The sequence below is a fragment of the Mobula birostris genome, chromosome 23 (genome assembly GCF_030028105.1).
Source record: "Mobula birostris isolate sMobBir1 chromosome 23, sMobBir1.hap1, whole genome shotgun sequence".
Lineage (NCBI taxonomy): Eukaryota > Metazoa > Chordata > Chondrichthyes > Myliobatiformes > Myliobatidae > Mobula > Mobula birostris.
The window spans coordinates 44331819-44348504 of NC_092392.1; the positions used below are offsets into that span (position 1 = coordinate 44331819).

General features: G+C 39.7%; 2 protein-coding genes across 2 annotated transcripts in view; one reads left to right on the plus strand and one right to left on the minus strand.

Moving 5' to 3' along the window:
• Positions 1 to 16686, plus strand: part of LOC140186641 (proton myo-inositol cotransporter-like) — a 184046-nt gene that overhangs the window by 146019 nt on the left and 21341 nt on the right. The gene's annotated exons all lie outside the window — the stretch shown is intronic.
• Positions 1 to 16686, minus strand: part of LOC140186642 (uncharacterized) — a 72193-nt gene that overhangs the window by 11422 nt on the left and 44085 nt on the right. Inside the window, exons 8-9 of the mRNA XM_072241037.1 lie at positions 7996 to 8522; positions 5772 to 5857 (exon numbers count right to left, since the gene is read on the minus strand). Coding sequence (XP_072097138.1) covers positions 5772 to 5857; positions 7996 to 8522 — 613 coding nt within the window. The remainder of the gene's footprint in view (positions 1 to 5771; positions 5858 to 7995; positions 8523 to 16686) is intronic.

Sequence of the window (16686 nt, forward strand, 5' to 3'; positions counted from 1 at the left end):
TATCCCTCCTGAATATTGAATATCCCTGAATGTTGAGCTCCCATCCTTGGTCACCCTGGAACCATGTCACTGTGATCCCAACTATATCATATTCATTAATAACTATCTGCACAGTGAAGACTGATGCAAAATACTCATTTAGTTCATCTGCCATCTCCTCATCCACTATTATTATTTCTCCTGCCTCATTTTCCAGTGGTCCTATATCCACTCATATCTCTCTTTTATTTGCTCACATACTTGAAAATGCTTTTACTATCCACTTTGATGATATTTGTTAGCTTTCATATTTTATCTTTTCCCTTCTAATGATTCTTTTAGTTGCTCTCTGTAAGTTTTCAAAAACTTCCCAAACCTCTACCTTCCCACTAATTTTTGCCCTTTTTTTTGTTTTTACATTAGCTTTGAGTTCCCTTGTTAGCCACGGTTGTACTATCTTGCCATGAGTATTTCTTCATTTTTGGAATACACACGTCCTGCACCTTCCTTGTTTTTCCCAGAAACACACACCATTGCTGCTCCGCTGACATCCCTGCCAGCAGCTCCTTCCAATTTACTTTGGCCAACTCCTCTCTCAAACCACTGTAATTTCCCTTACTCCACTGAAATACTGCTACATCAGACTTAACTTCCTATCAAATTTCAAGCTGAACTCAGTTATATTGTGATCACTGTCTCCTTAGGGTTCTTTTACCTTAAGCTCCCTAATTGCCTCTGCTTCATTACATAACACCCAATCCAGTGTAGCTAATCCCCTAGTAGGCACAATGACAAACTGCTCTAAAAAGCCATCTCTTAGGCATTCAACAATTTCACTCTCGAGACCCTACAAACCTAATTTTCCCAATCAACCTGCATGTTAAAGTCTCCCATGTCTATCAAACATTGCCCTTTTGACACGTCTTTTCTATTTCCTGTTGTAATCTGTGGTCCACCTCACAGCCACTGTTGAGGGGCCTGTATATAACTGCCATCAGGGTCCTTTTACTCTTGCAGTTTCTTAACTCAACCCACAAGGATTCAACATCTTCCAATCTTATGTCACTTCTTTCTTCCGATTTTATGCCATTCTTTACCAGTAGAGCCACGCCATCCCCTCTGCCTACTTTCCTATCCCTCTGATACAACTTGTAACCTTGGACATTCAGCTCTCAAATACAACCGTCCTTCAGCCATGAATCAGTGATGGCCACAACATGACCTGACAATCTGCAATAGTGCAACAAGATCATCCACCTTATTTCTTATACTCAGTGCATTGAAATACAACACCTTGAGTACTGTATTTGCTACCCTTTTTGATTCTGCATCCCTAAGGTACTGATACTCACTCTGTTGGCTGCGACTATGTACCATCACCTGCCTGTCCTTCCAGGCAGTATGACTGCACGCAGTCTTACTTTTTTACCATCCGTCCTATCCTGAGACCCATCACTCTGGTTCCCATCCCCCTGCCAAATTAGCTTAAACACTCTCCAGCAGCTCTAACAAACCTGCCCATGAGAATATTGATCCCCCTTGGTTTCAGGTGCAACCTGTCACTTTTGAACAAAAGATCTCCCAGAATATATCCCAATGATTCAGGAACCTGAAGCTTTGTCCCCTGCATCAGCTTCTCAGCCACACATTTATCTGCCAAATCATCCTGTCACTACCGCTCCCTTCTTCTCTCCCTTTCCCTTCTTCACCATGGCCCATGCTCAATGCCTGAGACCCGGTCGCTGTGGCATCCTCCCAGGAGGTCATCCCCCACAAAAATATCTAAAGCAGTATACTGAATTCTTGAGGGGAATGGCCACAGGTATGCTGTGCTCCAACTACCCATTTACATTTCCATTCCTCCTGACAGTCCCCAGCTACTCACCTCCTGCAACTTCGGGTGACTACTTCCCTGTAACTCTGATCAATCATCTCCTCACTCTCCCAGGACTCCAACATCCAGCATGAAGAACACACAACAGCCATTTACTATACCAGGTACAGAAAGAGAAAAAAAAAGAACCTTGACAGAAGCTTACCCAGAGCCAATGCCTCTCCTGTGCAGAAGTCTCCTTTGAGCCAAAGCCTGATGATTCTACTCTGGCCACTAGCATACTCCTGACAATGGCTGTCCCACTTGTCCCTCCTGTACTTTTATTTAGTTTACAGTGCTCTGCTGCCATCATTGATAGGGCCTCTGCAATGGCCAAATGCCTGCAAAGCTCTCTTGTACTTATTGTCATGTGCACGGGGATGGTGAGATCCAGTGCAATGAAAAACATGCAGCAGTTTCACAGGCACATAGAGGTAACACAAAATGTAAATATTAAAATTATCCCATACATTGAAAAAACACTATGTTAAAAGGTACACTGATAAACAAGCATTTAAAGTTTCATTACATCATTTCCAAGAAATATTTCTTCTTTTAAGGTAAACACTGCAAGAGTGTCAAGTTATGGATTTTCAACAGATGTTAAAATGGGTACCAAGCAAAAGGATAAGACTTCCAATATTGGCAAAAAAAAACACTAAACCTGAGGATTGGCAACACTTCAAAACTTAGCAAAGCAGCACTAAAAAGGGTAAATAGAATATGGAAATAGTCTAGCAATAAGTAGACTATAAAAGTATGTGGGGAAAAGGTTACTGTGGATCCATTTCAGGCTGAAACAGGAGTAATTATATTGGGGAATAATGGAATGCCAAGGAAATTGAAAAATGCAAGGAAAACAGAAGAGGTCAAAGAAATGACCCAAAGAAATATCACCCAAAACTGAAAATATATTATAATTGATTTCCCTATGCAAATCATTAATAATGATAAATGTAAGATTTATATAGGGAAAAATTAATGGGTGCAAAAAGCAGTAAGACAGACATGGCAGCAGCATTACACCATTCGGCCCATCAAATCTGAAATCTCTGGAACAAGATGCATTGTAACACCAAGTTATGGGATAGGAAATGCATTTTCCAAAATGCCTCAGATTTCAGAACATTTCCACAGACTGCAAAATAGCAAATGTATACTTATTATTTAGGGAATGGAGAAAGTATAGATCAGTAAAGTATTTAGTTGGATGTTTCTGGAAAATGATGAAGTCTACATTAAGGAAGTGGTAACAGTACAAATGGACATTACTGACAAACCTATGAAAGGGAAATCATGTCTGATAAACAAGCTCGGTATTTTTGAGGATGTAGCGAGCAAAACAGACAGGGTGAACCAAGTACGTATACATTTAGACTTTAAAAGGGATCTCTGATAAAGTGCCACTCAAATTAGATGCACAGTATTCAGTTAACAAAACAATGGACAAAGAATTGGGCATTTTCAGGCTGGAAAGCTGTGACCAGCAATGCTTTGCCTGTATGGAATATACAGTTGAAATCAGAAGTTTACATACACCTTGGCCAAATACATTTAAACTCAGTTTTTCACAATTCCTGACATTTAATCCTAGAAAATATTCCCTGTCTTAGGTCAGTTAAGATCACTACTTATTTTAAGAATGTGAAATGTCAGAATAATAGTAGAGAGAATGATTTATTTCAGCTTTTATTTCTTTCATCACTTTCCCAGTGGGTCAGAAGTGTGCATACACTTTGTTAGTACTTGGTAGCATTGCCTTTAAATTGTTTAACTTGGGTCAGACATTTTGAGTAGCCTTCCACAAGCTTCTCACAGTAAGTTGCTGGAATTTTGTTCCATTCCTCCAGACTGAACTGGTGTAACTGAGTCAGGTTTGTAGGCCTCCCTGCTCACACACGCCTTTTCAGTTCTGCCCACAAATTTTCTATGGGATTGAAGTCAGGGCTTTGTGATGGCCAGCCCAATACCTTGACTGTTGTCCTTAAGCAATTTTGCCACAACTTTGGAGGTATGCTTGGGGTCATTGTCCATTTGGAAGACCCATTTGCAACCGAGCTTTAACTTCCTGGCTGATATCTTGAGATGTTGCTTCAATATATCCACAGAATTTTCCTTCCTCATGATGCCATCTATTTTGTGAAGTGCACCAGTCCTTCCTGCAGCAAAGCACTCCCAAAACATGATGCTGCCACCCCCATGATTCACGGTTGGGATGGTGTTCTTCGGCTTGCAAGCCTCACCTTTTACCCTTCGAACATAACGATGGTCATTATGGCCAAACAATTCAATTTTTGTTTCATCAAACCAGAGGACGTTTCTCCAAAAAGTAAGATCTTTGTCCCCATGTGCACTTGCAAACTGTAGTCTGGCTTTTTTTAAATGGTGGTTTTGGAGCAGTGGCTTCTTCCTTGCTGAGCAGCCTTTCAGGTTATGTCGATATAGAACTTGTTTTACTGTGGATATAGATTCTTGTCTACCTGTTTCCTCCAGCATCTTCACAAGGTCCTTTGCTGTTGTTTTGGGATTGATTTGCACTTTTCGCGCCAAAGTACGTTCATCTCTAGGAGTCAGAATACATCTCCTACCTGAGCGGTATGACGGCTGCGTGGTCCCATGGTGTTTATACTTGCGTACTATTGTTTGTACAGATGAATGTGGTATCTTCAGGCATCTGGAAATTGCTCTCAAGGATGAACCAGACTTGACATCATTTTCTGACCTCAATCCGATAGAAAATTTGTGGGCAGAACTGAAAAAACGTGTGTGAGCAAGGAGGCCTACAAACCTGACTCAGTTACACCAGTTCTGTCTGGAAGAATGGAACAAAATTCTAGCAACTTATTGTGAGAAGCTTGTGGAAGGTTACCCAAAACGCTTGACCTAAGTTAAACAACGTAAAGGCAATGCTACCAAATACTAAGTATATGTAAACTTCTGACCCACTGGGAAACTGATGAAAGAAATAAAAGCTGAAATAAATCATTCTCTCTATTCTGACATTTCACATTCTTAAAATAAAGTAGTGATCCTAACTGACCTAAGACAGGGAATGTTTTCTAGGATTAAATGTCAGGAATTGTGAAAAACTGAGTTTAAATGTATTTGGCTAAGGTGTATGTAAACTTCTGACTTCAACTGTTTACCAATGGTTTAAAATGAGGATATTTAACATAATATCTGAATTTGCTGATTCATAGCATTGTAGGCTTTTAGAAGCATAAAGAAAGGGTTCAGGAGGGGTTTGGTAGACTATATGAATAGGCAAGAATATGGCAAGTGAGCAGTCATCCATCTCAATAAAAAAATTACTTTAAAATGGGAAGAATTTGAGATGCATTAATGTTCAGATAGGGTAGCTGGCCTCACACACTAATGATTGAAAGTTAACATCATATCCAGTACGCAAAGAGGAATGGAAACAATAGTCCAGGTGATCTTTCTGAAATGTACAACATTCTTGACTGATGTGAAAGAGTTTATGCAAAGTTTAAGCTTCATTGGCTGGAGTGTCTAGAACCCAATGTCAGTCTAAGAAAAAGCAGCAAGCCTTTCTGAATAAAGTTTACAAGAAATTTTCCACCTCAATATTAGTTCAACATTGATTTTTTTTTCCACTTCAGAATAGAAATTTATATATTGAGGAAATCAAACTTCATGGATTAAGGTAGGAGAATGGCACTGAGGTAAAAGATCAAATACAATCTTGTGGAACATGCATGAAAGATGAATGGCTAATTCCTACATCTAATGTTATAATTGCTGTTGGGTCCTTTCAAAAGTATCTCTCAGTGAAATGCACTGTACTTAGCCATTGCTTCTTTTCAGAACCCTCAGCTAGCTATAATTGTGTTTCATCCAATATAACTATGTAATGTTCATGTCATAACAGTGACAGATAATATTGATACACACTCACCACATCAGAAAATACACTGCAACAACTTTCTGTTTCTTTTGGCGAATAGCTGGGAGATTGACTGCTTCCAGGTGAATTATTGAGCTCTACAAAAGATATATTCAGTTGATTAGTGAAGAACTAGTTTTATTTCAATTAATCAACAAGAATTGTTCATTTCAAAAGCCGTAATTATTATTAATCACTACTTTATTTTAAAAAGACATGAAAAGGCCATTCATCCTAGATACCAATCACAAATATCCACATTCCAGATGCACTTCCTTGTGTAAATAGTATCTAATTACAAAATACAGCAGACTTTGGTTAATTGGGCCATCAATTAATTGAGGAAACTAATATTCTGGGACAACTCTTGGAGAACATAAATAAATCAAGAAAATAGCAGAAATTCCTTTCATTTATTTGGGACACTATGCTACTTAATTCAGGACCATTGCCGAACATTTTTTGAGATTGATAGTAGATGAACAAAGGGGTGTAGAGGATGTCTAAAGGAGGGTAGCACCTCTAGTGAAGGGGCTGGTCATGTCTAATCTAGGGCAGCTCACTCTCCTTTGGACCCCACCAGACACTTGCTCTTACCTGTGGCTTTAAGTCATGTTTCACCTGTGACAGCAGCCACACTCCAGTACCACCCACTTTAACAGGCAGGCTAAACCAGGTAAGTGTAGCCAGCAGGCCTCATATCCTGGTGACATAGGGAGATACCCAACCAAGCACACAAAGTCAACTCCAGTGGACTGGGTGGACAAAATCTACAGTGAGATCCAACAGCCAGAGAGCCAGTTCTGCAACAAAGGGCAGAAGCTCAGGCACAAAAGTCAGGGATATTCACTGCTACCAAGGAAAACCCAGTTCTGGATCCGAACTTACAAAATCAAGAGAGTGGATATACCCCAGTGTAAAACCTTTCCCACTTTAAAATCTCTCCCACACAGGTTTTCTGTCATCATTGGATATGACAGACAACCACCAAATGAACAAAATCAGCACAGAAACCCAATTCAGATCACGGACAGCCTTCATAAAAAAGCTTCAACAAATGCATCCTCCAAATCCTCATTTTAATTATAACATTCAAGATGATTGTTGATACCTTCAAATTCTTCATAAGTTCCTAGCTTGTTGAAGTGGTGAAATAATTTCATTTTCACTCTGGGCCATTTCTAGCATGTTGAAGTCTGAATGTTTGAAACTATAGTGAGTAAAACAGTTCTGAATTGTGCTACTGCTTTTCTCACCGTCAGTGCCAAAATCATTGCTTTTTGAACACAAGCACACACAACTGATGCTACTTAAAAAGTGTTTGATCTAAGCATAGTGTAATGTTTAAGGGCCACATAAGTGCACACAACTGATGCTATTTTGAAACTGCTTGGCAAGTCTCCTATCCCAATTAAGTGGAATAGTTCCCCAAATAAACAAAGTAAATCCCAGCTATTTTCTCAGTTAGTTTTTGTTCTTTCAGCGTTGTCAAAATAAGCAACTGTCCCAATTAACTGAAATCCACTACATAATATTCTGAAACTAATGACAACAGTAAAATTATTTCTCAGGTGCACTTAAAAGCTTCACTATACCCTATACTGACCTTGCCAGCTGCTCATGCCAACTTTTAAAAAATGTCATAAAATTTGTAGCACACTGGGGACATGACAACGACACAGCAGTCTGTGCTGCTGTATCATAGCTCTAGTCACCTGGCTTTGAATCTGACTCAAGATGCTCTGTATGAAGTTTGCCTCTCTTGGGCCAAAGATTTGCTGACTGGTAGGTTAACTGATCAGTTCATTGTAGGATTGCTGGGGGTGATAAGGGCAGAAATTGGATTGGATCAACGGACCTGTTTCCATGCTGCATGGCTCGTCTTTCACTCGAAGTTTTTACTTGGAAAAAATGTGCTTTTTTGTAGCAGAGTTTTTATATTTTTGAACACTGAATATTTATAAAAATAGTTTTGTTTTTTGGTCTCTACAACTTAATTACTGTTTGATTTACAAGACATTCTTGTGCTCTACACTCATTAGCTACTGTAAATGAGCCAGGAAATGTGCTCTCTGTAAAAACAGCAATCCATAATTATTGCTTATCAAGTACAAAACACAGACAGAGTAATTCCTCTTCATCTTTCTAAGAACAAAAAGTATCAGGGTCTGCATGTATATCAAGTGATCTTCAACAAAAAGAAACTGTATACAAAATGTTGTTTCACAATGCCCACCTTTTCTTCTGTAGTCTAAACATCTCCAAGCTTCCTCAGGTCCTAAGGCAATGTCTTTCTGAATTCTGAACTCTTCTGAGCTACTTTCCAAATACTGTTTATTAAGGGAATTATTTCCATCAAAATCTTTTTCAACTGACTCTTTAAATGAGTTGGGTTTTGGTTCTGTGAAAATATATTCACTTTCTGCATCTTCAGCAACAACTTTATCATTTCCATCTGAAGTTCTGTACATATCATTTCTATTATAAGGAACATTTATACTAAAATCATTATCAATAAGTGCATAAGGATTAGGCATAATCTCCTGACATAAAAAGTTGGCTACAGGTTGAATTCCTTCCAAGTTGTAACATTGAGTTGGAAGGACATCTCTGCCATAAGAAGTCAGATTCTGAACAGTAGTTGCGATCTCAGTCATGATGTTCTGTGATGAAGGAAATGCATCTTGCATTGAAAAAGAAACATACTTTCCACAATTACTTGAATGATGACTTGAGTTCTCCATTAAGGAATTTTGCAACAACCTTAAAAAAATGGTTAAAATATTAATTGCATTAAAATTATGCTGTCTTAAATAATTAAAACCATTACTGATTATTCAGATTTTCTTTCATTTCATAATCATCATCAAATGACAGCAGTTCCATACTTAGCCAAAAATCTGCGATTTCGATGGAAAATATTTTCAGTACTGAATACATAAATCAAATACATAAATAAATTGAATCAAATACATAAATAAAAAGCAAATATTGCTTTGGTTTAGCGGAAGAACAAATGACAAGATCAGAAGGGAACTGTTTTGCGTTGCACTTTAGAAAATTAAGCAGATTGACACAGAGGTGGAAAATTTTTGTTAAATGGAAAAAGCAGTGGAATGGAAATAAATGATAAACTTAGACAGAAAAACAACACCAGCATAAAAGGCCTAATTTGCTCCTTTTGTGCTACATCATTCTCTGATTCACAATAGACAAGTTTCAAAAATAGTTTTTTATTACTATATATTGGAGTCATTGATGTCTTCGTAACATTTTGAAACAGAAATCCAGCCACTGATATTTAATTCCAGGTTCAAGCACATTTCTGAAAATTCAATTTTAACTGTTTCTACCATGGAGATCAGTTGAGGCAATCTGCACTGATGTACTTAAAGGGTTATGAAGTATACATGTGAAAGAAAAAGGAAATGGTAATAAGGTTAAAGCAGGTGACATGATGCTTGGCAATGAAATGAAAAAAAAATTCTCAAATACAAACTGGTCATTCAACCTATCAAACTATTGCATACATTTAAATAGTAGATCATTTAACCTTTTTGACTGAGAAGAGCACAGGGCTTCAATCTTTCTTGAAAGGTGGGCCTTTCCAGTGTGGTTTCATCCAGAAAGTATTTTTGTTGATGAAACCCTCTTACCAGGGCTCATATACAAACTCAACTTGTTAGCTAACTCTATTAACAGCCACATGACCCAGTGGTGAGAAAGTCACTTTCATCAACAACGTATGTCCAGAATCGGTTTGATTTGTGGTTCAACCAAACAGGAATGTCGTCATGTTTCAATTAAAGGAACTTCAATCTGAGCAAATGCTGTGTAAATACCATCTATATACAATTATCAGTTGGCAAGAAATACACCGCATAAAATTATAAAGGAAGTATATTTACCAATTTCAGCTTTATCAAATAGTTAATATGAAAAAAAGGGCCCATTACCATTAAACCAGCCCAATGTGTACATGACCATTGGAGTTCTTACTGGAGTATTCAGAGGTGTATCTCTTACTCACACGCTGGACCCATAGTCTGCACGGAAGCACCCACCACATTCTGAACTTCCCTTGGAGTCCATCTTGAACAAACCGGCTCCCTCTCAGGAGTATATGCCTTTCCTTCTTGGAGCCACTCATTTGCACAGAGCACTTCTTGCAACAGGGACTCTCCTTCCAATGCCACTCTGTGGCATCTTCCCTTATGCCCCACTCCACAGCGCCCACCAAAAAGACCCCGAACCAGACTACTGTCCTTCCAAAAACTCTTCCCCACAGCTCTATAGAACCTTCTCTCACATCCCACAGTCCTAATTGGCTGACTCGCATTCCTAAGCTGGACAACATGGGTCCTTATCTTAGCCAAAGCCAAAACACGCTGCTTTTTCAGAAAATTACTGATATAAACTACCTCCCAGCATAGCAGTGGAGATCTTAAGCAAGGCATTACATTGATTATTAGCATATCAAACTTTTTAAACAGTCTGAAAAATATCTGAAGCCATATATTTATTTTATGCCTATCTGTAGTGTATTTTGTGTTGCACATTTATTATGGGTAATTTGTCACATGGGTTGGGGTATGGTTGAAATAAATGAGTATAGTTATGTATTAACGTTATGTCTTGGGTCAGTCTACTCTCGTTAGAGCCAGGGGTGATATTTTTATGCTGACTGCCAAGATCGCTTAGTTACGCTAATTGGAATGCTATTATCCTTCCTTTGCGTAATTCTGCTTATATTGCTAATTTGAGTTTCATTAGATTTTTAAAAATTGCTCACCTTTGCTGGTTTTGTAATAAAGAATCAAACATATTTTCTTCGACTTGGAGTTTGATAACAGTGTCAAACCCTGTATCCAGACTTTCAGCGGTTTTGGTTTGTTTTCAAGTACCTGCTACATTTTGTCAACAACAAAAAAAATGCATACCAAACAAGCACCTGTCTACAAGCAGACTACCTTGGACCTATTGACAAAAGCGGATTCACAACACTGAGAAGCCTACATGTCGGCAACCCCAGCAACTTGTGGCAAATAAAGAGCTTTTGTTGATTCCTGCTGTCCATTGGGCACCGTTGCTCAATCGTGTGGTGTTTGTCTGAGGGTTTGTTGCTTTGTTCCACCGAAGTCCTGAAATAGTCCAGTTGCCAATTTTTGAATTGAGGTCTGTTTATTTGGCCTGGTTTAAATGTTTGGACGTGCAGACACCTTGTTTATTGCCTACATTTATTGAATGGAATATCGCCACTGTGCTCTGCAAATGTGCTGCAGGTGAACAAAGAAGTAATTGCAAGTGGCACAATAAGGAGAAAGTAATAAGAGTGAATCGAAGCATGGAACTGATGTCAGCGACCCTCACATCAGGGCTGGCAAAAGAGAAATCGAACTTACTTTAAAGGTTTAGCTGGTAGAATCGAAAGTCTTCAAAAGGAGTATTAAGTAAATGAGAACAAAATTAAACATTTAATACATCAATTAAGGAAGTTAGGGGAAATGAGGTAAATACCTTACAAGTGCAATCTTGTCTTCAGGACTTAATTAGAGTCTGTGAAGCTGTTGCTAAGTAACGCCACACACTGATCTCATTACTTCCCAAGGTTAAGCAGGAAAAACATAACCAGTGTTTTCCAAACCTTAATATTGAACCCATAGAGGATATAAAACAATGGTTGACCCAATTATGTTCCACTGAAGGTCATGTTGCTGCAACAAGTGAATCAGACAATATTTCTCAAATTCCATGACATGTTTTGATTGTACATATACCAGAGGAATCATGGGATGATGAAAAGCCAGTAACAATGTGTCAAATGTCAGTGCTCCAAGTTCTGCTGAAGACAGAGCATCTTTTATATCTAATACCTCCTCTGCACATATTAGAGACTGACTTAGCTACATTAATCACACAGCAACAATTATTGAAAGACAAATGTGCTCTGGAAGAGCAAGAGGAAAAGCTATGGAAAAGGAAGGAGCAGCTCAAGTTGCTGAAAGAAATTGCCACACAGGTGGCCACAGTTTATGTGCTAAGGACTTCAAGTGAGGAAAATGCTAAAAGTGCTCCAGCAGAACAGTCCTATGGTGCGAATTCTTATATTGATAAGGCACAGAAGAAAACAAAAACACTCAACATCAATATTGATTCATTTGTTCAAGTATCTGTGAAACATGAGCTAGATCCCCCCCAAGAGGTAGTTCGGGGTGTTTGCTCTCAGCCTGCACTAAGGAGACCACTCTGAGCATATCCAACAGTTCAAAGGGCTCATAGGACATTCACATATTCACTTACTGCCTAGAAACACTCTTGTTTCAGATGATAGAGGTCAGAATAATATTGATATTATGAGGAAACAAAATGAAGTAACAACTCATTGGCACAACAACAAAAGAGATCCAAATTTTGACGGCGATTCATTGCAGAATCATTCATTCATGAGGGATTTTGATAACAGTGTTGAAGGCAAGACTGACAGCCATAGTGACCAACTCTATTTCCTTGAACAGTACACTAGGTATCACTCTAAAGAACTTGTCAGATGCCTGCACGTTGACCCTAAGAAAGCATATGTAGAAGCTAATGCTTTACTACAGGAATATTTTGGTGTTGAGCAGAACACCTACATGCAAAAGGCTCTTTCTTGAGTACCCATAAAATCTGAAAACATGGAGGCTCTTCAGGACTACAGTCTTTTTCTTATAGGCTGTTACAATGCCATGTGTGAGATGGACATGCCTGTCAATATGTTAACTGAAAGAAGTTGCCCTATATGCTTCAGGATAAATGGAAAACAGTGGTTTGTGAACTGCAAGAAAGGCACAATCATAAGACTACATTCACTGACATTGTTGATTTTATTGAAAGGCAAATAGAGCTTGCTACAGATCCGGTATTTGGGAATATACAGGATGCTCTATCACCTGCAATAAGCAAAGGTGTGAACAAAACTAAGTCACACTTTGTTCTGAGGCTAAAAGAAGCAGTTTTGACACGACTGTGGCCACTGTGATGAGTAAAGCTAAAACTGAACCTGCAACTAATGAAACAGAAATGCTGTCATCAGCCAAAACAGTTTGCCTGTTCTGCGAGGGTGAACACACATTGGATTTGTGCCCTCAACTGGAGAAAAGGGCTCATAGTGAGAAGATTGTCTTCCTATATGAAAATAACATCTGCTTTGGCTGTTTATGAACAGGACGCATCAACAAGGATTGCAGGAAGCATCCTTCATGGAAAGTATGCAGAGGCAAACATCCCAGCATACTTCATATTCACTCTAATGAAAAGGGTGCAGAATCAAAACAATCCGTGAAAAAATCAGACACAGCAGTGAGTAGTGCCCGGGTATCTAACAGCCTTACAGAGGCTGCCAATCATGATTATAAACTTCCTATAATTCCAGTACAAAGTGAAGTCTAAGAAGGGTAACAAGACAGTGGTTACTTGTGCTTTCCCAGATCAAGAAAGTACAGCAGTGTTCTGCATGAACAAGCTCAACTTCACAAAAAAAAAGGACACACATTCTCTTACACACCATGGATCAAAAGTAGGTTGTGAGTAGTTCAAAGTTTCAGGATTGGAAGTGGCTGGCTTAAAATGGCAAAAACTGTTGTGAACTACCTACCACCTATATGCAGGAAGAGGAAAAATCCCGCAACAGTGAGATCTCCAGGGATGGTCTTGCCTGAAATACGTCCATTTATCAGTGATTGATTCAGAAATTGAGTTCCTGATAGGGACAAATGTACCTGTAGCATTGGAGAAACTGTAAGACATCCAAAGTGTCAATATTGGACCTTATGCAATCAAAACAATGTTGGGTTGCTCTGTCAATGAACCATTGAAAAGATACAATGGTAATGGAAGAGACTGTACACAGCCAGAGCTGGCAATTAACAGGATGTCAGTGTTGAACTTGGATGAGCTTTGGCAGTGGCATTTTAAGGCAGACTTTCCTGAATGCAGACACCTGGTTTGTTATGAGTAGATCACAAATTTGTAGAGTCGGTTATGAATTCTGCAAAACTGTTTGATGGCCACTACCAGATTAGTTTACCTTTGAGAGAAAAAAAAGGTTAACATGCCTAATAACAGGAGGATTCAAGAGCAGTGTGCTCTAAATCTAAGAGGTTTAAGAAGGATCTGTCATTTCACACTGACTACCCAGCTTTCATGATGGATGTCATCTCCAAAGCTGAAAGAGTGCCAGCAAGGAATCAGGAATGCAATGATAGGCAAGTCTGGTATATTCCACATCATGGTGAAAACTTCATGTTGTGCTTGACTGTGGAGTGACTTTTCATGAAATATCACTTAATGTTTAGCTTTTACAGGGACCAAATCTTACCAATACACAAAAAAATGCTGGTGGAATTCAGAAGGCCAGGCAGCATCTATGGAAAAGAGTAAACAATCGATGTTTCATTCCAAGACCATTCATCAGGACTCAACGTTGACTGTTTACTCCTTTCCATAGCTGCTGCCTGGCCTGCTGAGTTCTTCCAGTATTTTGTGTATTTGATTTCCAGAATCTGCGAATTTTCTCGTTTGTAATCAAATCTTACTAGCTCACTGATTGGAATCATCGCTAGATTCAGATGATGCATGTTTCATCAGGTTAAAGTATAAGTAGAAGATGCAGATCTGCTGAGGTTTCTCTGATGGCCGGATAGTGACCCCAGCCAAGTTATGGTAGACTGTAGAATGGTGGTTTGGAGCTACTTCATCACTGAGCTGTGCCAACTTTGCTGTTGGAAAATGCACAGAAGACAATGAAGAACAATTCAGCTGTGAGACGGTGGATAAAGTTTTGCATTGCTTCTATGTTGGTAACTCCCTTGTGACACCGTCCTCTGAGGAAGAAGCGATGTCTCTCTATCATGATCTTGTATCCACGTTAGCTAAAGGCGGCCTTCAACTCACAAAGTGAATAAGCAACAGACATGGTGTGCTATCTGTGATACCAAAAGAGAAAAGGCAGGATTTGGATTAAGGTATACCTTTGGTGGAGAGAATACTGGGTGTGCAATTGTGTATTCAGTCTAATACTTTCAAGTTTAAGATCAGAATCCAAGATAGACCACTCACCAGAAGTGGGATCCTCTCCACAATTTGTTCCATCTATAATCCTTTAGGAATCTCGCGTCTGGTGGCAGTATCTGCTAAGAACATCCTAAAAGATGTTGGTGAGCCTAATTTGGAGTATTGTGTGCAGTTTTGGTCACCTATCTACAGGAAAGATGTAAACAAGGTTGAAAGAGTACAGAGGAAACTTACAAGGATGCTGGCAGGTCTAGAGGACCTGAGTTATAAGGAAAGATTGAATAGGTTAGGCCTGTATTCCTTAGAAGACTGAGAGGAGATTTTATAGAGGTACACAAAATTATGAGGGGTATAGATAGGGTTAAAGAAAGCAAAACTTTTTCCACTGAGTTTGGGCGGGACTACAACCAGAGGTCATGGTTAAATAGGAAAGGTGAAAAGTTAAGGGGAATACGAGGGAAAACTTCTTCACTCAGAGGGTCTTGAGAGTGAATGAGCTGCCAGCACAAGAGGTGCATGGGACATTTCAATATTTAAGAGAAGTTTGGATAGGTGCATGGATGGTAGACACAGTTGGCTGGGATGACACAGTACCAACATCAGTTACTCATTAGTGGAAACAGTGGCTGGCAGTTGGAGCACTGTGCATGATCAAAGCACTTTTTATCATAGGAAAATCTCGGGTAGTTCAGTTGAAGTCAGTTTCCATTCCTCATATGGAGCTAATCACTGCCACAATGGTGAGCTGTATGGACACATTGTGGAGGAAGGAGTTGCACATTCAGCTTCGTGACTCAGTATTTTTGGACTGATAGAGCTTTGACTAGCGGCCATCCAGACATTAGAAGTTTTGAGAGGAAGGGTCTTTAATCAGGTGTACTGCCTGAGGATAAAAGGTAGCGCGGGTCAGTATAGCGAAAAAGAGCTTTGACCAGCCATCAATTTGCTTTTGGGATTTATTAGCAAGAGCAAATTAAAGGCAGGCAGGGGTAAGCACAGCAGCCATTGTCTGAGTTGACACAGTCACACTGGTGATCTTGAGGATTCAGCTCTTTGAGGCTTCAGTCAGAGAAAGCAAAGAAAAGCTCAAGTTTTTTTGTTCCCTTCTTTATATCTGCTCAGCTAGGACAGTGGAGAGGAGTGGAATGCCCCTCTTATGGGATTTGGGAAGGCAGGGAGACCTACAGTGTTCCTGACTATGACAACTGCTAGAAGTGCACACAGCAAGTGCTTCTAACAAACTGCGTTTAGGAGTTGAAGCTGGAACTGGATGAACTCCAGATCATTTAGCAAGATGAGGGGGTGATAGATTGGACGTATAGAGAGGTAGTTACAACCAAGGTGCAGGATACAGGAGATCGGGTGACAATCAGAAAGGGGAAAGAGGCTAAGGAGACATTCCCTGTGGTCATCCCCCTCAACAACAGGCACAGAATATTATTTTGTATACTGTCGGCAGGGGAGTGACCTAACAGAGGAAAGTCGCAGTGGTCGAGTTTCCGGCATTGAAATTGAGTCTGCCTCTGTGACTCTAAAAGGAAGGGGGGAGAAGAGGCACACTGTGGCGATAGGGGGTTCGTTAGTTAGGGGAATGGACGAGAGGTTCTGTGGGCGAGAATCAGATTACTGGATGGTATGTTCCTTCCTGGGTGCCAGGCTGAGTCCTCAGCATTCTTAAGTGGGAGGGTGAACAGGTAGAAGTCATGGTCCTTGTTAGTACCAATAACATGGGTAGGATGAGTGACGAGGTTCTGCTTGGGGAGTTCAGGGAGCTAAGTTAAAGGGCAGGACTTCCAGGGTTGAGATCTCAGGATTGCTATCCATGGCTCATGCCAGTGAGGCCAGAACTAGCAAGATTATACAGTTTAATGCATGT